The 21,604-nt window shown below is 49.2% G+C and overlaps 1 protein-coding gene and 1 non-coding gene across 2 annotated transcripts in view; both read right to left on the bottom strand.

The window, feature by feature from the left end:
* Positions 1-18,695, bottom strand: part of WDR43 (WD repeat domain 43) — a 43,674-nt gene extending 24,979 nt beyond the window's left edge. Inside the window, exons 1-3 of the mRNA XM_090047175.1 lie at positions 18,395-18,695; positions 12,625-12,759; positions 10,484-10,605 (exon numbers count right to left, since the gene is read on the bottom strand). Coding sequence (XP_089903301.1) covers positions 10,484-10,605; positions 12,625-12,759; positions 18,395-18,613 — 476 coding nt within the window. The 5' untranslated portion in view covers positions 18,614-18,695. The remainder of the gene's footprint in view (positions 1-10,483; positions 10,606-12,624; positions 12,760-18,394) is intronic.
* LOC149873563 (small nucleolar RNA SNORD53/SNORD92) lies at positions 11,638-11,715 on the bottom strand. Its single transcript, XR_016440113.1, has one exon. It is a non-coding gene; the product is annotated as a small nucleolar RNA SNORD53/SNORD92 (small nucleolar RNA).
* Positions 18,696-21,604: the final 2,909 nt, after the last annotated feature.

Genomic DNA, 21,604 nt, shown 5'->3' with positions numbered 1-21,604 from the left:
GGGGCCTCCAGGTCCTTGACCACCTGGCTGAGAGCAATCATCACTTGCTGGAATTCACCATCCAGCGCAGGGTGTCAAGAGCCTGCAGCAAGGCGGCGGCCCTAGACTTCAAGAGGGCCAACTTCAACGAGTTGAGATTACTGGGAGAGGTGCTGGGGTTCTCGAGAGCAGGGGAGCTCAGTGCCCAGGATAAGTGGTCATTCCTTAAGGAGATGATACTCAGGGCCCAAGGGGTGACCATCCCAACAAAAAGCAAGGGGGGCAGGAGTGCCCGAAAGCCCCCCCTGGCTCACCAAAGGCATCCAGGAATGCCTGACTGCCAAAAAGGCAGCGTACAACCTGTGAAAGGGGGGTGCTATCTCCAAAGAGGAGTAATACCTCCTCTGTTTAGGCCTGTAGGGGGGCTGTCAGGAAAGCTAAACTAGCATCCAAAATCAAAGATAATAAAAAGTTCTTTTTCAAATATATAGGGAGGATGAAGAAAGCACCAGGAAATGTGGGGCCCCTGCAAGATCCTCTGGGCAATCTCGTGGTTGCGCCAGAGCAGAAAGCAGACCTCTTTAACCAATTCTTCACCGTTTTCTTGGGCAGGGACCGGGACTTCCCCACCATCATGCAAGACGGACTCGAGGGGAACGCCTCCAGACCTCAGGTTGGGGAGGACCAGGTTAAACAGCTTCTGGAGGGGCTGGACATGTTCAAATCAGCAGGTCCAGATGCTCTCCACCCCAGGGTGTTGAGGGAGCTAGCAGGGGTTATTGCAGGGCCCTTGGCACAGCTTTACAAGCACTCACGGTGCTCGGGCCAGGTGCCAAATGAACGGAAGATAGCCAACATGGGCCCATCTTTAAAAAAGGGAGGAGGGAGGACCCGGGCAACTAGAGGCCCATCAGTCTTACCTCAATCCTAGGGAAACTCTTTGAGAAGATCATCAAAGACCACATCTGCGATAAGCCAGCCTCAGAGATGATGCTCAAGGGCAACCAGCACAGTTTCATTAGGGGCAGGTCATGACAGACCAACTTGATTGCCTTTTATGATCAGGTCACAAAAGTATTGGATGCAGGTGCTGCCGTGGATGTAGTCTTTCTGGACTTCAGCAAGGCCTTTGACACCGTCTCCCACCCCATCCTCATTGAAAAATTGGGCAACTGCGGCATTGATGCCTACACAGTCAGACGGATTGCAGATTGGCTGAAGGGTCGCACTCAGAGGGTAGTGGTGGTGGATGGGTCATATTCGACTTGGGGAGAAGCGGGCAGCGGAGTCCCCCAGGGCTCGGTCCTTGGGCCCGCGCTGTTCAATCTCTTTATCAGCGATTTGGACAATGGGGTAAAATGCAACCTGTTTAAATTCGCTGATGATACCAAAATTTGGGGTGAGGTGAGCACGCTAGTAGGGAGGGAAAGACTGCAGCAAGACCTGGATAGGTTACAGGAGTGGGCTGACAAACAGGATGCACTTCAATACTGACAAGTGCAGGGTGCTGCATTTGGGCAGTAGTAACCAGCAGCACACTTATAAGATGGGAAACTCCCTTCTTGAGAGCACGGAGGCAGAAAGGGATCTTGGAGTCATTACTGACTCCAAGATGAACATGGGCCAACAATGCGAGGTCATGGTTGGCAGGGCTAACCGCACCTTGTCGTGCATCCACAGGTGCATCTCAAGCAGGGCCAAGAAGGTGATCCTCCCCCTCTACGCAACACTGGTCAGGCCACAGCTGGAGTACTGTGTCCAGTTCTGTGCACCCCACTTCAGGAGGAACGTGAACAACATGGAGAGGGTCCAGAAGAGGGCCACCTGCATGATCCAGGGACAACAGGGCAGACCCTGCAATAAGAGACTGCGGGACGTAAACCTGTTCAGCCTTCACAAGAGAAGGCTGAGGGGGGACCTGGTGACCGTCTATAAACTCACTAGGGGGGACCAGAAGGGTTTGGGAGAGACCTTGTTTCCCCTAGCGCCTCCTGGCATAACAAGGAATACCAGCCACAAGTCGTTGGAAAGTAGGTTTAGATTAGACATCCATAAGAACTACTTCACAGTTAGGGCAGCTAGGAGCTGGAACCAACTTCCAAGGAAAGTGGTGCTGGCTCCTACCCTGGGGGTCTTAAGAGGAGGCTTGATGCCTACCTGGCTAGGATCACTTGAGCCCAGTTTTTTCTCCTGCCCAGGCAGGGGGTCAGACTTGAAGATCTACAAGGTCCCTTCCCACCCTACTTCTATGATTCTATCAGCAGAAAGAATAAGTGAAAAAAGGTAAAAGGAAAATGTTAGGGGTGCACAAATAAAGATTTCTTGGCTGAAACCAATAGCCAATTATTAACCAGCCATATCAGCATATACCAATCCAATAACTGATTTACAGGAATACAGCCTGACAGCTTGGTAAGTCTGGGGGGGGCGGGAGAAGGGGTGTGGAGGACGGGGGTGTGGGGGAGGACAAACTGAGACACCCATGGTGAGGGAGTGGGGCAGGGGCAGGCACTGTCAAACAAGGGCAGTGAACATGACCCCAGGGCCAGGAGTGGAACAGAGCCACAGGAGGCACATCCAGAGGACATGAGGCAGAAGGGAGGGTGGCTCGCTGCTGCTGTACACATGGCCAGGGGAGGCATAGGGGGCATGTGCTCCCCTCGATTTGTGCAAGGGGTGGGTGCAGGCTGCCCACTGTGGGCTCAGGGCCAGGGACTGCACTCAAAGCGGGCAGGGCAGCCTCAGCTGTGCAGGGCAGGCAGCAGTGCTGGGGGAGGCTTGAAGGGCTGTGACCACCCCAAAATTGCCCATAGTCCCTCCCACAGCCACCACTCCCAGCCCCAGGGTTGCATTCACTGCACTGGCTTGGCAGTGTCTACCCCTGCTTCTGCCCCACTCCCACCCTCACGGTGGGGGCCTCCATCTGCCACCCCCTCCTTCCCACCCCTCACCCCCTGACTTTAAACTAGCTTCGCCGGCGGAAGGGGCCACTTTGAGTGGAGAGGATGCTTCACCAGCATGCAGGGTGACAAGAGGAAGGGAAGCCCAGGTAAGCATCAACGTCCGGGGAGCAGGGGGCCACAACTGTCCTGGGAGTGGGAGAGAGGCACATGCACCCTCAGGTGCCTCTACACTAATGCTCACAGTATGGGGAGTAAGCAGGAGGAACTGTGCCTCCTGACTGCAAGCAAGAATCCAGACTTAGTAGAGCTCACAGAAACCTGGTGGGACCCTACCTACAACTGGGCAGTGGGCATTCAGGGATATACCCTATACAGAAGTGACACGACAGAGAGGAAAGGTGTGGGGGTTGCACTCTATGTCAAAGAGCACCTCACATCATCAAGGATTAGCTTCCGGTTAGAGGAGAGTCAGGCAGAGACACTATGGGTCAAACCACAAGGGGAGCGTGACAAAAGGGACCTTAAGGTGGGTGTCTACTACAGACCACCCAACCAGGGGGAAGAGCTAGATCAGGACTTCTCCAGTCAGCTTATGGAGGCAGTTAGGTCTAGGGATGTTACTGTCATGGGTGACCTAAACTACCCAGACATTTGCTGGGAGGAGCAGACAGCCATGTCTGACCACTCGCATAGGTTCCTGGCTGTATTACAGGACCTTCACCTTAACCCTAGTGGGGCTGTGCACTTCCTGGATAATGCCTTGCTGGACCTGGTTCTGGCCACGGGGGATAACCTGGTGAGGGGACTGCAGGTCCTTGACCACCTGGGCAACAGCGATCATCACCTGCTGGATTTCACCATCCAATGCAGGGCATCAAGGGCTCACACCAAGGCTGAAGCCTTTGACTTCAGAAGGGCCAACTTCAGTGAGCTTAGGAGCTACTGGGGGAGACACTGAGGGCCCAGAAGACAGAGGAGATGGGAGTCCACAAGGGATGGTTGTACCTTAAGGGGGCAATCCTCCAGGCCCAAAGGATAACAGTCCCTGAGAGAAGCAAGGGAGTAAGAGTGCTCAAACCCCCTTAGCTCAGCAAGGGCATTCAGCAATGCCTGAGGACTAAAAGGGGGGCCTACAACCAGTGGAAGGGAAGAGCTATCACCAAGGAGGAGTACTCCTCCTCAGCCCATGAGTGTAGGAGGGCTATGAGGAAAGCCAAGGCAGAGGTGGAACTCAGGCTAGCATCCAGGATTAAGGACAACAAAAACTCCTTTTTCAAGTACATTGGGAGCAAGAAGAGGGCACCAGGCAATGTAGGGCCCCTGCAAAACGCAAACGGTAATCTTGTGGCTGCGCCAGACAAGAAAGCTGATATTTTTAACAGTTTCTTTGCCTCCGTTTTCTTGAACGGGGACCAGGATATCCCACCTACCAGAGGTAGGGACAATCTTGGAGACAGCTCTGTCAAGCCTCCAGTCAGTGCAGATGTAGTTAGGGATCTTGTGAAAGGGCTAGACATTTTTAAATCTGCAGGTCCAGATGCCCTCCACCCAAGAGTGTTGAGGGAGGTGGCAGGGTCATCGTGGAGCCCTTGGTCCAAATGTATCAGCATTCGTGGTCATCTAGCCAGGTGCTAGGGGACTGGAAGCTGGCTAATGTGGTCCCAATTTTAAAGAAAGGGAGGAAGAAGGACCCAAGTAACTATAGGCCTGTAAGCCTCACCTCGGTGCTCAGGAAGATCTTGGAGAGAATCATCAAGCAGCACATCTGTGGGGGGCCTGCAGGGGAGATCATGCTCAGGGGCAATCAGCATGGGTTCAAAGGCAGGTCCTGTCTAACCAACCTGCTTGCCTTTTATGACCAAGTAACTAAGTCCTTGGATGATGGTGTCACCGTGGACGTAGTCTTTCTAGACTTTAAGAAGGCCTTGGACACAGTCTCTCACCCAATCCTCATCAATAAATTAAGCAACTGTGGCACTGATGCCTACACAGTTGGATAGGTAAAAAATTGGCTGATAGGGCACACACATACCATACCAAACAGGAGAGGTAGAAGAGTTAATTGGGAATGATAAACTCAGGCCCAGAACAATGGCAAGCACAGAAGAGCACACCAGTTCCAGCTGTGGTCACGGCTCCTCCATGTATCCCAGTCATTTTGCACCACACGCTGGGCTGGCCAGGGACATGCCCAGCACATAGTGCAGCATGAACTGTGCAGCTGCCATGCCTCCTTCACTCACCTGGAAACATGTTGTACTTCAAGATGCTGCTTGCATTTCTGCCAGGTCCCAAAGCTTGGCAGGCCATGCGTTAGGGAGCAGGTGCAACAGCAGGGACTGGAACAGGGGCTCCAGAATGTCTCCAACTGGAGAGGGATGGGCAGAGCAGTCACGTATCTGTGCAGGGCTTTGCTTGCTAGACTGCAGTGAATGGGAGCTGCAGGTAGGATTGAGGTTTGCAGTGCAGAGGGGTACCTGCCTTTAATCAATATGTGAGCAAGGGCTGCCTGCCCCCAAACACCTAGGGTTTGCAGGGAGCAGGGGTTTCCCTAGAGGGTCACTCCCATTGCTGAGAAACTGCATGGAGCTAGAGCAAGTTCAGTAGTCCTTACACATGTGCTTTGTGAAGGAGTATCCCAGTGTCACATTGTTGTTGAAGATTAACCTCATATAAATTATATACTCCAGCCGTCCTCACAACTGAGCTGTGTTAATTCAGTCCTCCACTACTGAAAGTTGCCAACCCCTGCTCTAGAGAATGGACACAGGTGTTGAACAAAAAGTAAACAAGGGAAAGTTGTTTTCCCTGGTAGCTGCTGCCAGCATGTCACATTTATGATTGGTTTTACTGTGTTATTTCTGGTCACTGCAAGCTAACAGATTCACCACAGAAGTGGCCCATGCAGAAAAGTTATTGGAAAAGGAAATTCAATTGGACAAAGCATGAAGAGCTACTGCAATGGCCAGCTCTCCACCTACTCCCTACTTTGCAAAACTGGCACTGTATCAAAACAACACTAGTGAAGGAAAAGGATAATGGTGGCCAAGACAACACAGGAGGTACAAGACGACAAAGAAAGGTGTCCTTGGCCCAGAGATGTATAGACAGTATGTCAAGCCTGTTAACAGGTCTATTCTATGGGAACAAGCAAGGTGTTGTTATTCCTGTCCAAGTTCTGCAATGAAGATTCTGAGCCACTCCTGCAGTCACTACAGATTCAGATATCACATCTATATCCACCATCCACATCCATTAAAATATTTCACTGGAACAGGGCAACTCATAAGAGTGAGAGCAGAAGTGGGCTCTGCACAAAGCTGATGCTACTGTAATAGTGGCTGGCACCAGGATCGGCTCTGACTATGCACAGAAGGTCCTCCTGCCCTACATGCAGCCTTTGGAAGGACTGCACTCAGAATCCTCATGGACTAAAAAACAATATTGGACTCACTCTACAAAAAGGCATTTAATACACAGGAGAAATACAATAAAAGAATCCCACCAAAATATTCAACAGAAAGAAAGAGGAGAGGGTCCAGAGAAGGGCCACTCGTATGGTTAAGGGCCTGCAGGCCAAGCCCTACGAGGAGAGATTAGAGAAACTGGACCTTTTCAGCCTCCGCAAGAGAAGGTTGAGAGGCGACCTGGTGGCTGCCTATAAGTTCGTCAGGGGGGCACAGAAGGGAATTGGTGAGTATTTATTCACCAAGGCGCCCCCGGGGGTTACAAGAAATAATGGCCACAAGCTAGAAGAGAGCAGATTTAGATTGGATATTAGGAGGAACTTCTTCACAGTTCGAGTGGCCAAGGTCTGGAACGGGCTCCCAAGGGAGGTGGTGCTCTCCCCTACCCTGGGGGTATTCAAGAGAAGGTTGGATGTGTATCTAGCTGGGGTAATGTAGGCCCAGCACTCTTTCCTGCTTATGCAGGGGGTCGGACTCGATGATCTATTGAGGTCCCTTCCGACCCTAGCATCTACGAATCTATGAATCTATGAAAGCAATAATGGCTAGAGGTACACCAATACATCAGTCCTATATTCTATCAGCACCAATACACAGAAAATCGACATTATCGGCAATCAGCCTTTTTTGGCTGATGTGGCCGATAATGTTGCTGATAAATGCCCCATCCATGTATGCAGCTGCAGCACAGCCCAGAGGTGATCAGGAGACAGCCTAACACTGTGGAGAGCAATGTCCAGCTGGTAAGTCTGTTGTGGGAGAAGGGGTGGAAGGAGGAAAGGGGCATTGGGGGTGGGGCTCAGCATGAGACCCCCACAGCAAGGGAAGCAGTGGGGCTCGGCAAGCGCTGCCCAAGGAGAGGCAGGGTAGGGCACGGGATGGGACAGAGGTGCGAGCAGCCGCCCGGGAGATGCAGGGGAGAAAAGTTCCCACCACTATGTGCACCCAAGGAGGGCATGGGGAGCATGCACACGGATCTGTGCGTGAGGTGAGGGTGGGCTGCCGCTGCAAGCTGGGGCCAAGATCTGTGCCAAGCACTTTCCAGTTTAGGGGTGGGGCAATGCTCAGGCCAGGAGGCAGCGGCACTGGGAACGGGGCTCGGGGGAGGCTTGCAGCCACCCCAAAATTCACCGTATCCCCTCACAGCAGCACCACTGCCTGCCCCCAGAACAGCCCTGGCCCAGCCCCCATACTGGGAAGAGCCCGGCACAGCCTCCGGCACCAGCCCACCCTTGCCCCACACACAGATCGGGGGGGGCACCTCCCCCCATGCCCTCCAAGGGTGCACATAGTAGCAGGACCCCCTGCCCCCTGGACAAGCCGTAGCTCTGTCCCTCACCCTGCCCCACCCTGGCTGGGTAGTGCCTGCCTCTGCCCCAGACCCACTCCCTCCCTCTCTGCAGAGGCCTCAATCTCCCCGCCCTCCCTTCTCCCCACCCCAGACTTACCAGCCCGATACTGCTCTCCAAGCTGCCAGGCTGCATATCAGCAACTGGATCTGTATAGGCTGATATGGCTCGTTAAAAATCAGCCATCAGTATTGGCCCAAAAAATTTGCTGGTACACCCACTAATAATGGCAAAGAGAAACTTTGGCATGATAGAAAAAGCGTAGCTTAAATAGGCCAGTAAAAAAATTTTAATTTAAACTTCAGACTTCATAGGCATAAATACCATATCAGACCATGTCAATGAGGTACACACTTAAGATCCACTCACCTAAATTACCAATTTTCTCTAAAACAATTAACAAAATACAGACTTCAATGGAACTCAAGCACATGCCTACAATAAGCATGTGAAGTGTCTCACTGAACTTGGGACTGTCAAAGTGGCCAAAAAAAATGTGCGGATAGTGAGATTTACTAGTACCTGGCCCCTCTATTGACCTGCTTGTGTGACTGAGGGCTATGTGAGAGGAGAAAACATAGCTTGAACACATTGAATAAAGTCTCCTGACTATAAATGGTATTAGCACCAGTAAAAATGCTGCCATCTACAAATAAACCAACCCTCCCTCATAAGTAGGGCTCTACTTAACTCGCAATGAGATGAAGCAATTTCATGGCTTGGTCATGGCACAAAGAACCGATTTTGTAGGTACTTCCTGGAGGCACCATCCCTCGCTGCTGATTGACAGAGAGGTAATGGGTGGGGGGAGAAGAGATGGGGGTGGCAGCCATCTTTTCTGCTGCCCTGCATGCAACCCTGCTAGCCAGCACTTTCCCCTCCTGGGGCAAGCTGCAAGGCCAGGCTGCAAGCAGCAGGAAGAACCATCAGCTCCCACTGGGAAGCCCACATTTTATTCATTTTTGCTGCTGGTGCTGTTGATTTAGCAGTTTCCATAAAATCTGCAAAGCCATGATTTAAGTAGAGCCCTACTCATAAGTGTTCAATCCAGAGGTGGGCAATTATTTTGGGTGGAGGGCTGCTTACGCAGTTTTGGCAAGCTGCTGAGGGCTGCATGGGTAGCCCCACCCCCAGTCACCAACTTAGAACCAATGTCCCAATGTCTTGGGACCAATGTCTTCGGGCCAGCACCAGTGGGGCCAGAAGCAGGGCGCAGGCTGGCAGCGGTCTGTGAAATCGGGCTGGGCTGCACCAGCAGGGAGAGGGGGGAGCTGGTCCAGCTCCATAGAGCCGCTGCTGGCCAGGACCCTGTACCCCTGCTGCCCTGCTCTGGGTCCAGCTGACATTGGCCCCAGGACACAACTGTGGGCCCCATGTTCCTGCTCACTCCCAGTGCCCCCCAGCACCATGGTAAAGGCAGGGGGCAGCCCCAACCCCTGCTCACCAGCACAGAACAAGCTGGTGCTAAGCATGGAGGTGGTGGAGAAGCGGCCCCTCTCCTGCCCCATGGCCAGCACTCCCTGCTGCAGCTGCTTGCAGCCTGCGCGGGGCTGCCCTGAGCAGGCACAGGCAGCCCCACACAGGCTGTATGTGGCTACAATGCAGGGAGCCAGGCACAGGGCGGGCAAGGGGCCACTTTTCCCACGTTCAGCACCAGCCTATAAGCTGCTGCCAGCCTGGGCCCCATACAGCTCCAGGCTTGCCCATTGGATCTACACCATGACAGCAGCAGCTGCAGCCTTCCCCTCCCCTTGCCATGCCAGGCAGTATTTGCCACCACCATGTAGCCCCACAGGCAAGACCCAGCATATCTGGTAACAGTGGGGCCACACCAGGATCTCCTCAGTCCCACACCACTTCCTTCAGGGCAGCCCTGCATGCAGGAGGCACATTGCTGGGGTAGCACAGAGCGAGCAGCTACTAAGATCCTTGCACAGCTCCTCTGTTCCCAGCTGCCCTGCTCCCCTCCCCACAATTCGGTGCAGCTGGGGACAGAGAAGCCACATGGGAATCTTGTAGCGGCTGCTTACTCTGCACTGCCCCAGCAATTCACCGCCTCCATACAGCGTTGCACTGAGGGAAGCGGCAGGTGCAGTGTGGGGGGGCAAGGAGATCCCAGCGTGGCCCCAGTTTCCAGCTATGCTGGGTCTTGACCGCAGGGCTACAGCAGCCCCTAAGGAGGGAAGCAGGGCAGGAGCTCAAGCCTGCAGCCTGCCCCCTCACATATCTGGAGGCGCGGGTTCCCCTTACCCCCCCGCAGTTCACACCACTGCCAGGAGCCAGCCCCGCCCCTGCCCAGTCAGCAGCAGGCAGCTGTGGGGGAGCCAGCTCCATGCTCCTGCTGCAGCTGCGAACCTGAGTCCCTGGTCCCATAGCTCTGGCAGCTGAGGGCCCCCCTCTGGTAGGAAAAGGGGGAAGAGGCTGTGGGTGGGGAGCAGAGGGTACAAGCAGGGCTGGAAGGCTGTTGTGGGGGAAAAGAGGGTGCCAGCAGGGCTGGGGAGGTTGTGGGGGAAAGCGAGGAGCACTAGCAGGGGAGACAGCGGGGGGCTTTTAATTTTAATCATGGATTTTGGGGGTTTTATCACAGAATTAGCGATTTTTTAATCACAGAAAGCCAGGATCCCAGATAAAGTTATCTGACGACTGGACATCAGCCATTGCTGGCATGGAAAACCAGTGCCTGAATTCCTTACACATGAAGCTGCATCACTTCTGACTAAAAGCTACAAGAAAAGGAGTGCAAAAGAAATGCTGGTGACCATGGTTGCAAATTAGACCTACTCACCACTTAACTTTGCAGGTTTGTGTGTTCCACTCCACAATGTGTTTGTCCTCAGAACAGCTATACAAGCAACCATTGTCCTGGTGCCACCGTATACAGTTTATTTTATTGTCATGACCACCATCCTAAAAAAGAAGCAAAAGCTTTGATTATTAGTGAACAAGTGAGAGAGGCCTCAGCATATAAATTTTCTTCACATTAAAAATATATAAATAATTTCTGAAGGGCTAATTCACATTTTGGAAACATATGGAGAAATTAGACAAGAGTATTTACCCAGAGAAATGGGCTTTTTCTATCACTTTTTTCCTTGGTGCAAGTAGGAGTGTGTCATGTACACAAGCATTCTAGGTTTTTGAATAGGTTTGTAAAGAGGGTGAACTTCACTTGTACTCTGAAGTCACAAAGCAAGAAATCTCCCCCGCCACACCTTCCTCCCAGTAACAGAACAAGCTACAGACCTTGCTAGTCTTTCTCCTTGGCCATACAGATCTCAGAGACCATTTGTCCAAGCAAACTGCTAAATGGCTGCCTATATACACCACCTCATGCTGATCACTCCAGACCAGACCAAAGGACTCAGAAAGACATACCAACTATGTCTCCCACCTGTCTGATCAAAATAGTTGCATGCTCATAAGCATGGGGAACAAACAGCTTAATGAGCAAAGCAAACTGTTGAATGTCTCATTGTTATTATCAGAATGCCACACAAGGTAAAGGATATCATGACACAAACTAAACAATGGCCAAATCTGAAACCTAAAAGAAAGGATATTTTGGGAGAGGAAGAAAGGAAAGACGAGAAGGAGAACTAGAACTACTACTATAAGTGTTTCCAATCTTAGGATTTTAGGGAAGGCTGATCAATGATCAGTTATCAAATAATTCTGGTGCCATACATCTCAGAGACATTTCAGTGTGAAACAACGTGCACTGGTTATGCTTCAAATGAGACCTTCTACTAGAACTTATTTCACAAAGATTTTGTTCTACTATAGGTAATAAATAAAACATGCCTTGAAAAAGTTATCGGACCCCCCCCCCCAGGATTATATTAATTTTATACAAGTAATAAAAAAGGGTCTTAGCAGCTGAAAGGTCAAACTACACTTCCTTTATATTTCTCAGATTTCTCTATTTAAGTCAGCACAAGCCTGCTCAGACAGCCAAGAGGAAAACATCTTCACTGCCAATCAGTAGTAAGCGAAACTAAATGGGTATCATCACAGCAAGGCAGTCTGCTCAAGCAGAGAGGAAAAATTTTAATTTGATACGTGTCAAGACAAAAAATGACTTTTCAGCTATTGTGGTAAGGAATGCTGTTCCAATTCCAATGTCTTAAAAAAAAAAAAAGCACACACCAAGTATAATCCATTATTCTGATGCGAAATAAGTATAATCCATTATTCTGATGCGAAATAAGTATAATGACATGCATGAAGACCCACCAAGAGCAGGAACCTCTCAGCAAATGCATATTTTTTACATATATGCATTTTCTCACTAACCCAGACACCTAGTGCCTCAATGAGTAAGTAATGGCATTCAGGAATAGGTTAGACAAATATTTCAGGCTACCATTTATACAAATAATTATACATCTTAGATGCTGGTACAATACAAATCTGAATTAAAAAGCCACTGATGAGGAAATGGGAGTTTTGAGTTAAATGGAAATATGACAGAAGGATGGAAATGCCACCTAAGGGGGTAGACTGAAACCATGGAGACGTCTCACAAGACTTTATGCAGACAGAAAGCCTGACTCCTGTTACCGGGGTCAGAAACCTCTGCGCTAGCCAAAGGATTTCTTAGAAACCTTGAGGGCAGGGTCAATATCACAGGGTCTAACTGAATCCTTACTATCTTCTTCAAGTAAAAAGAATGAACTATGAATGCACATATAAATCATACGATATTACACTAGCTGTAAAAGAGCAAGTTCTTAACCTACGTACAAACAACCTTATAGACACTGTGCAATTCCAGGTTTCTCCCGCATTCTTGCAGACAAGAATGTAATTATTTAACCATTCAGAACTAAAAATTACATCAAAGTTAACTGATTTTTGAGCAAAAGATGAAAAAGATAGCACATTTAAATCATAAACATAAATATTAATGCAGTGTGTAATGCTTACTAGTTTGCTCTGCAAGTCTCCTTTTACTGTGCTGTATAATAAAATACTGCCAACCGCTGTACCAATCGCTAACAGATCCAACTGTTCACCTGCTTCTGCAGCTTCAGATTTTCTTTTTTTCCTCTGAGGCCCCTCCTGAAAAGGAAGTGGGAAAAATAAATTGGTTAGCTTGGTCAGCTGTCCCAAAAAACACATCAGGGAACAAACATTTGTTAACTGTAATATAACAAGCACAATTAAAACATGTTAGCTAAAACTATTACAAATCGTATTACGACCAAGCCGTGAGACTTATTTGCATTTCCAGTACAATTCTGTTCAAATCACATGATTGCTGGAATATATTAAGAAGCAACTGAAAAAAAATATTCTAATAGTCTACTGGCAGCATGCTGCTCTGTATGAAAAACCCAAGCTCATTTTCCAGTTTTCACTTTGCTGCCAGAGCTGGGGGTGAAGGCCACTACAGTGTGCTTCACCCCCAAAGGGGAAGATGGAAACAATAATGGAATTCATCACTTCTAGAACACTTTTCATTACTCAACAGACTTTCCAAAAAAGAAGTAAGCCCTCACTCTCTCCTGTGGAGAAAGTTTTCCTCATTTGAGAAATGGGGTAGAACTAAGACAAAAGGTTAAATGATTTGACCAAGGTCAAAGGGAGCCAGTACACAATAGATCTTGGACTATAAGGACAGAGGTTAAATAATGATGTAAAAAAAAATTCTAAGGGAAGCTTCATGAAGTCTTCCTTGACAAACACTGCAGTGATCAAAATAAGGTATGAGGGTATCAAGCTAAGTAAAAGAACAGAATTAGTAGAGGAATAGAATTAGTTATAGAATATGCCACACCATAGAGAAAAAAATACGCTGCATCATCCCAGTTCTGTTCTCAAAGGCTTAATATCAATGATCATATCCAGATATTTAAGGGGTTTGACAGAACAAAGCAGTCGGAATGCCAGAGGTCAGTAACTGGCCAGAGAACTTTCTTCTATCAGATATGTTTCATCTAGTAGGGGGGCAGACAACCTTTTCCAGCTCTGAACCAAAATGACCCAACCCCTGAGTCAGGTGGGTAGAAGTCTGTCCCCCACGATGGTATAGAGAGAGCACCTGCCACTAGGGGTGCACTGATAAAGATTTTCTTGGCTGATACTGATGGCCGATTATTAACCAGCCATATCGTCTGATACAATCAGAAAGCCAAATTATAGGAATGAAACCAGGTAGAATGGAGAGCAAAGTCCAGCCAGTAAGTCTGTGGCAGGGAGGGAAGGGGTGTGCGCTGTGGGGAAAGGGACTGAGGTCCCCATGGTGAGGGAGGGAGTGGGGCAGGGGCAGATACTGCCCAGGAGGGCGGTGAATGCTACCCCACAGGCAGCTTGTCAGGGAGGACATGGGGGGGGGGGGGGAGCAGCTCTCCAGCACTGTGCACACCCCCAGGGGAGGCATGTGTCCCCCAGATTTGTGCGCGGGGTGAGGACAGGCTTCCTGCTGCAGGCTCAGGGCCAGGGGTTATACGGCTCTTCCTGGCAGGGTGGGCAGCGACAGCACTGGAAGGGATAGCTACAGCTACAGGGAATTTTGGGGTGGCTGAAGTCCCCCCCTCCCCCCCAACCTAGTATGATATACCTACTATGCTCAGATTTCGCTGAAGGAAAAAAATAAAAGTTCTTTTACCTACAATACAGTAATGTTTCCTCTACAAAACAGGATATCTGCACCAATGAACAACCAGGAAGCCCATGACAAGACATCTCTTGGGCTTAAAACCTGACCAGCAAACTTTGTGAGTCTTAGTGCTCCGCCCACATTAGGTATCCACCATTACAATAGGTGAGAAGCAGCATCATTAATCTGTGCCCAGGCCTGCAGATATGGAAACTGCAGAGCATTCGAAAGCTTACATCGCATTTAAAATGCGTATGATGTAAAGACAGACACTGGCTCCTTCAAGATCCAGCACTTCAGCTTCTACCCTATGCATATGTTCTAAAGTACTTGGGAACAAAAAGTAATAATTTGTTTTAACTGAAGTTAACATTGTGTAGCACCTTGTGGCACTCCAGGGTGCTGCAACACCCTGGCTGAGAATCACTGGCCTAAGAGTCTTCTTTTTCTGGTACTGTTTCAATTTCCTAATAGTTTTGTGTGAAAGCAGCTGAGTGCAGATTTTCCCCTTTCCCCTAAACAAGATGGTAAACTTGTCTTCCTCATAGAAGCAGCTACCGGCTTATCTAAAACTCTTCTATCCTTCCTTTCACCTCAATGATTTTTATATTTGGCTCACTGGAAATACTCCAGAATAATACATCATGAGTACAAACAAGCCCCATTGAAGCCCATCCAACTTGTAATATTTCTGATGTCACAGAATGAACGAGCCAAGAAGTCTTAATGTCTAATTGGGAGGATTTTAAGTTCCTTTGTATCTATGCTGTATTACTTTCAACAGCTTTGGCTAGTGACAGTACCCAGGTATGGGATTCTGGTTTCAAAAGGAGCCACACAAATGATTAATACTGAAAGTACCTCAAAGGACAGTCACAAAAAAAAAATCCGTAGAATTAAAATATGAACAAATCTTAGGCCCTGAACCTGTTGTTATCACAACGTGGGTAGATCTTCTATTAGCTTTGGTGGGACTGAAAGATTCAAGGCCTTGTAAAAGAACACTCATACTTACATGGATGAGACCAGAGAAATTTTGATCGCGAGAAGTAGAGAAGCTCCTGCAAGGCAACAAGGACCACTGGCTCCCACTGGGGAGCCAGCATTTCATTTTTATTAATTTTTTTTAAAGTTGATTTCATGGACAATTGCAGATTTTGTGATTTCTGCAAAATCACAAATTAAGTAGGTCCTTACTGATTGATAAGCATAGCTGGCTTAATGTTCTCTCAGACTGCAGGTGATTGCATTTTATATAAATTGTTATTGCTTTTCTACAATTAGTTTAAAAGCAGGTTATGGAAAAGGGACTGTTTTAGAAAAAAAATATTGTAGGAAGAAAGTGCTGTCAGGACAAAAACTTCAGTATCTACATATGCCAAGTAGAGACTGAATGGGAGATGTGGGTTCTAGGCAGCAATCACAACACTGGGAATTCCCAGGGCAGGGGGGTTCAGCATCTGACTTGTTTCTACAATCCACCTCAATATTTGCCACTAACACATGGTTTGCATTAAAGTGGCAAAAGTCCAAAACTGACTTTCACTTGAAGTTGGCCAAATGCCAGGCAGAGGCCTCTAATAAGCATAGGATTGTTCTTAAAAGCATCAGCCCAAAGCAGCAAGCTTTCCACTGCAAAAGAAACAAACTGACGTATCAAGCACCACGTGGAACAGCTCTCACTTTTTTTGTTCAGCTCTTTCAGTCCAAAAACAAACCACAACAGTTATAAAGTTATATAAAATATGTACTGAAAAATATCTAAGATTTTCAACTCCACTAGAAACTATGCCAGGCTTCCAGATAACACCGAAAGTCCCCTACACTTCAAGATGGGACAAGCCAAGTACTGTTTGATAAAATTCCACACGCAAGGGGACTGTCTATAAAGCAGTTCAAAACTATGTTAGCCCCCCACCCACCCAGACTCATCATTTTCACGGTTCTTACTCCAAAACCACTTGGAAAGCTTGTGGACATGACACATTGTATCATGTCAAGATATCATGTTACAAGAATGTTGAGAGGCTGAATTAAACATTATAAAGCAGTCTGATCCTATGTTCCAAGGCAAGCTATGACATGGTGTCCCGGCATGTTTAGGACTGATGAAATGGATGCAATTTCCCCAGTCACTGTAACCACTAAAGGACAAGATAATTTTCAAAAGCAAATCATAAGCTAAGCAAGTTAAAACCCAGGAAAATAAGTCAGCCCTAAACTCCTTCATCAATTCACTGTCCTTAATATTACCCAAACAGTTAAAAGGGATATTTATCTACTTCAGTAATGCTTCACAATGAGTTCAGCAAGTATATAACCTTTGTAGTTCTACAGCATTTCTACAATAGTTTTCAAGTACTATGATGTGGTTGGCTTCTGCGGATGTTACGGGGGGAAACTCAGCACTTCTAAACAACATTAAAAAGAATTTGTTTTTAAAAATCCAAACCTCAGTGTGATAGGTCCTCACTAAGCTAGGATTTTCATGTATTCGGTTTTGCAAGTAGAATAAAATAAATACTCAGAAATTCAACAGTAGGAATCTCTAAGTCCTGTGATAATGGCCCAATAAACAGACTGAATCTTATGTACCCCTAACCTACAGCATTCCTGAATTATGAAGGAACCTCCCTCTGGCAACCATTTGTTAGCTAAAGAAAGTTTCATGGCAGTCATGTCATATAGGGCTGAAATAGCAGCATGTTACTACCTTATCCCATGATTTTCTCCTTAACAGTATTCTTCATTGCAGCCAACAGCAGGCACATGTAAAAATGGCACGCTTCTATGTTTGAACCAAGGTGGTTTACAGTGAGTTACATATACAGCACAAGTAGCTTACATCACCGGTTCTGGGGAAAAAGAGGTGTCTGCACTCAGCTGCTTTCACACAAAAAAACATTAAGAAATTGAAACAGCACCAGAAAGACTACTCTGAAGCCACTGAGTCTCAACCAGGGTGTTGAGGCACCCTGGGGTGCCTTCAGATTCTTTCCCAACGTTAATTAACTCCGTTAGGTGAGCCACAGTAATTCACAAGATAAACTCAGAGATTTAAAATATGAATCCAGTGTTAAAAATATCCTGACCTGTTGTGGTCTGAGTTCTTCACAACAGAAGAATGACTCTAGTATTCTTCTATAGCCAAAAAAAAACCCAAGTGAAAACTAAGAGCTGGCATTTCACAAGGGGCAGCTCAAGTCAAGCAAGGCTGAGAGCCACCAGTTTAAACACCCAACCAATGCTTCAAAACTGGATCCTTGCTTTTGGCCTGGAGCCCATTTCTGAGGATCTTCCACTGGGCCACAACAGGCACATCCCCACTCCCCGGTGCAGGATGCTGCAAGCACTGCTGATGAGAGCCCCTGATACAGAGCCTCATTTAACTGTTTTAGACTCAAGGGGTCCCCCCAGGGTGGTCTCAAGGGGTTCCTCAAAAAATGCCAACACTTAGTTTTCACTTTTTTGCAGTTCTGCTGATGCAAAGGGATGCAGAATATATTCTGTGCCCCAGGTCAAATCAGCCAAATCATATCAACCCAGCAGACCTCATCATCCCCAAAACCGCATGGAACCCAAACCTTGTAAACACATCTGGCGCTCAACCCAACACTTCAGAAACTCCCAAACCCATGGGGGCAAGCAGGCAGCGTCCCAGCAGTGTCACCACCCCACTCCCCCACAAAGCCTGCAAGCGTGGGGGGGCCAGGGTGACCCCCTCCAACCCCCAACCCCCTTCACCCCAGAGGGCCCCTGCCCCATGGACACCCAGGCTCCTGACTGCCCCCCAGGCAGCAGAGTGGGGGCGGGGCTCCCCTAACGGCGGGGGGGGGGGGCACGTGTGCGCTCCAATGGGCCGGGAGCCTGGCTCCCGCCCCGCCCCGGCTACGTCACCGCCCCCCCACCCGGGCTGGAACGCTGCACCCCGGACATTTTTTAGGGGGGGGGGGGGCGGGGAGCCACGTGCGCCCCGCGAGAAAAGGCCCCGGCTGGTCCCGCCGCTACCCCGCGCCACGTGCCCCCGCCCCCGCGGGCCAGGCGGGGCAGAGCGGAGCGGAGCAGGCCCGACCCCCACCTCGGCCCTCGCGCTACCTTGGCGGTCGTCGGGGCCCAGGCCAGGCAGGTGCAGGCAGCGCTGAGACGGGCGGACGGCGCGTACTCGCGGTGCAGGCGGCTGCTGAGCGCGTCCCACACGCGGAGGCGGCCGTCGGGCCCGGACAGCGCGAGGAGGCGGCGGCCGCAAGGCGAGAAGGCGCACGGGGCCCGCGCGGGCTCTCTCCAGCCGCCACCACACGCCTCTCCCGCCGCCATGGCGCTCCCGGCCCGGCCTCTCCGCGCTGCGCTGCGCCAGCCGCTGCGGCCACGTGTTCGCCTCCCGCGCACGCGCGCTCAGCCCAGGCGGGGCTGCCCGCGGAGGACGGGATGTGATTGACATGGCGTCGGGGGGCGGGGATTGTGGAAGTTGTGGGGGGAGGGTCTAGAAGAGGGGAGCGTGAGGGCTTTCTGAGCTGTGTGGTGTGTGTGTATGAGACGTGTGTGCAAGGTGTGGTTTTGAACCAACAGACATTCCAACTTCTTCTGCTAGCTCTCGGACAGTCAGTCGCCTATCATTTTGAATCAAACTGAAAACCGCTGCCCCATTTTCATCATTTCGTGATGTTGAAGGGAATACAGAACGCTCATCACTATCGACCTACGATCATCCTTCTTTAAACCGAAGATACCATTCAAAAACTTTTGCACAGCTGAGTGTTATCCCCAAAAGCTATTTTAAGTCATTCAAATCTTTCACTTGTTGTTTTCCCAATTTTCATGTAAAATGTAATGCACACGAGTTGTTCTGGACACTCTGACATAACAAAAGGGGACGTGAGACACAAACGATCTTACTTCAACTGCCGGCCACCAGCGTTCCCTCTAAGCTGCACGGCCGTGCAGGCATGCTTCTGCCGCGCTGCCAGGCATGCCTGCATGGCCACGCATGCCACACAGGTTGGAGGGAATGCTGCTGGCCACAGAAGCCTGGGGAAAAGCCATGAGCTGCAAACCTGTCCAGAGGAGTCCCAACATGCCCAGACACGTCCAGCAAAGCCATGCCCCCCACACAATACTTTATACCACAAATACATGTTCAGTCTCCATACTTTCTGAACAGACCTCGTATGTGAAGGGGGAGAAAGAGACACTGTGTGCCCAGGTGTGGAGGGGGAGAAGGAAGGGATTGCAGGGAACATCTGGTGACCAAGGCCTGCAGGGGGCATTTGTAAGTAGAAGGCAGGGTAGATTTGCACCACATAGACCAGTGATTCCCAACCAGTGTTGAAAACATTTGGTCCTGTTGTGGTGTTTTGGAGTTCTGTAGTGAAAAAAAAAGAGTGAAAAGTAAGAGCAGGTATTTTCTGAGTCCACTGAGGGGTGCCTCAAATCTATGGAGTGGTGCCCCGAGTTTAAAAAAAGTTGAGAATCACTGTTATAAACTAACAAAAGTAGATTTATTTACACACCCACAAGTTTTCATGGGCTGTAGCTCACTTCAGATGCTGTGAAAGGACATGCAGAAAGCAGAGTACAATATAAGAAATAAAAATTTTAATACAGAAGACAAGGTAGGGGGAGGGAAGGAAGGGCAAAGTAGTGCTGGGAGAGACAAGTGTTTGTAAGACCAGGTCCATGGTAAGAGGCAGAGCTGTGGGGTGTTTCGCCCTGCGCCCAGGTAGCACTTGCTGCATCCTCCAACCCAGGCCCCAGGGAGCCGAAGCATTGCAGGACCATCAGCTTTCCCTCTCCCAGGGCAGCTGAAGGGGCTGCAAGCAGGAGTGGTAGGAAATAGAAAACAGGTTGGATGTCAGGAGAAAGATGAGAGCAGTGGGTGAGGTCAGTGAAGATGCAGAGCAGGCCCCCATGGGAATCAAGAGGGTTCTTTCGGTTGAAGTAATTTCAACAACATCACACAAAGGAGTGGAATAAGCTTTCCTGACAGTGCTGGACCAGGCCATCCTTAGGGGGGGGCAAAGCAGGGCAACTGTCCCAGGCCCCGCACTTTGGGGGGGCCCTGTGGAGCCAGGCAGAGCCAGTGCTGCTGCCACTGGCTTCACGTCCAGCCGCTCAACACCCCCTCCCCTCCGCACTGCCAAATCTGCCGCCAGCTTTCTTCAAGTCCAGGGCACACAGGGCCGGGGCCCCACACAGGCTGATTTGCCCTGGGCCCCGCACCCTGCTCAGGCCAACTCTGGTGCTGGATAAGCAAAGTGTCTTTGGTGGTACCTTTTACTGGATGAACCATATAGCTGGGAAAGATGTTAGACACACTTTCAGGTACAGGGTGCCCTTCTTCAGATCAGCACTTTGTGCACAAAAGCTTGTCAAAGGACATTCATAAGTGCTGACCTGCGGGGGGGGTGGGGACAAAACCATGCTGCTGCCCTCACTGGGAGTTGGGTCCAGCTGGGATGCAGCCCCATGCCCCATCATTGGCGCAGAAATTGCACTGCCATCACCACCCACACTGCTGCCGGGCCCTGGCTCCAGCCAAGCTGCAGCCCTATGTCCCTTGCCCCACTGTCAGCACAGAAATCTGGAGGGCCATGTACCCCACATGCCCACCCAACACATCATCTATGTACACTTTTGATCCAATAAAAAATATCACTCAAAAACCCTTGCTTCTGACATATCTCCTGGGCATTGGGGCAGTAACAACACTCCAAGCCTTCTATGAAACCAGACCAGACAGTGCAGCATGTACTATAAAGAAAAATACTGCATTTATGTGGGGTAGTTTAGACAATTTAGTAGATTTCCCTCTGTAATTTCTATGATTTGCTTTTTCCCGTGACTGTTAGCTCAGTGCACAGTTGATTTCACAAACTGCATTATCAGTTAGGCTTAGGTTGTGAAGAATGCTGGGCAATTTTCACTTGGGATCATCATTTAGTATACTGTAAATATTTCTTTTTTAAAGTATTCAGATTCATCTGTAAATTTTCAGGACAAAATGCATACATAACTAGCCTTTTATGTTCTGTTCCCTTCTACATTTCCTTACAGTAACAGTCAGAAGAAGCATAAGAGAAATACTTCCTTAAAAATGTAAACATCTTCATGCCCTCTGCTATTTAATTACTCTTTCTACCTTTAACTGAAATATGAGGTGGAAGCAAAATTTTTACAAATTACTTCTAAGCAATATTGTCATCCATCTTAAATATTTTTGCCTGAAGAGAAGGGCACAAAAAAGTCCAAAAATCTTCTCAATGCAAGCAATTTAAAGTTGGAATTTACAGAATGAATAAGTAGCCACTG

The sequence above is a fragment of the Crocodylus siamensis genome, chromosome 1 (genome assembly GCF_052110815.1).
Source record: "Crocodylus siamensis isolate JL-2025a chromosome 1, ASM5211081v1, whole genome shotgun sequence".
Lineage (NCBI taxonomy): Eukaryota > Metazoa > Chordata > Crocodylia > Crocodylidae > Crocodylus > Crocodylus siamensis.
This window is presented reverse-complemented; position numbering and strand designations above follow the sequence as displayed.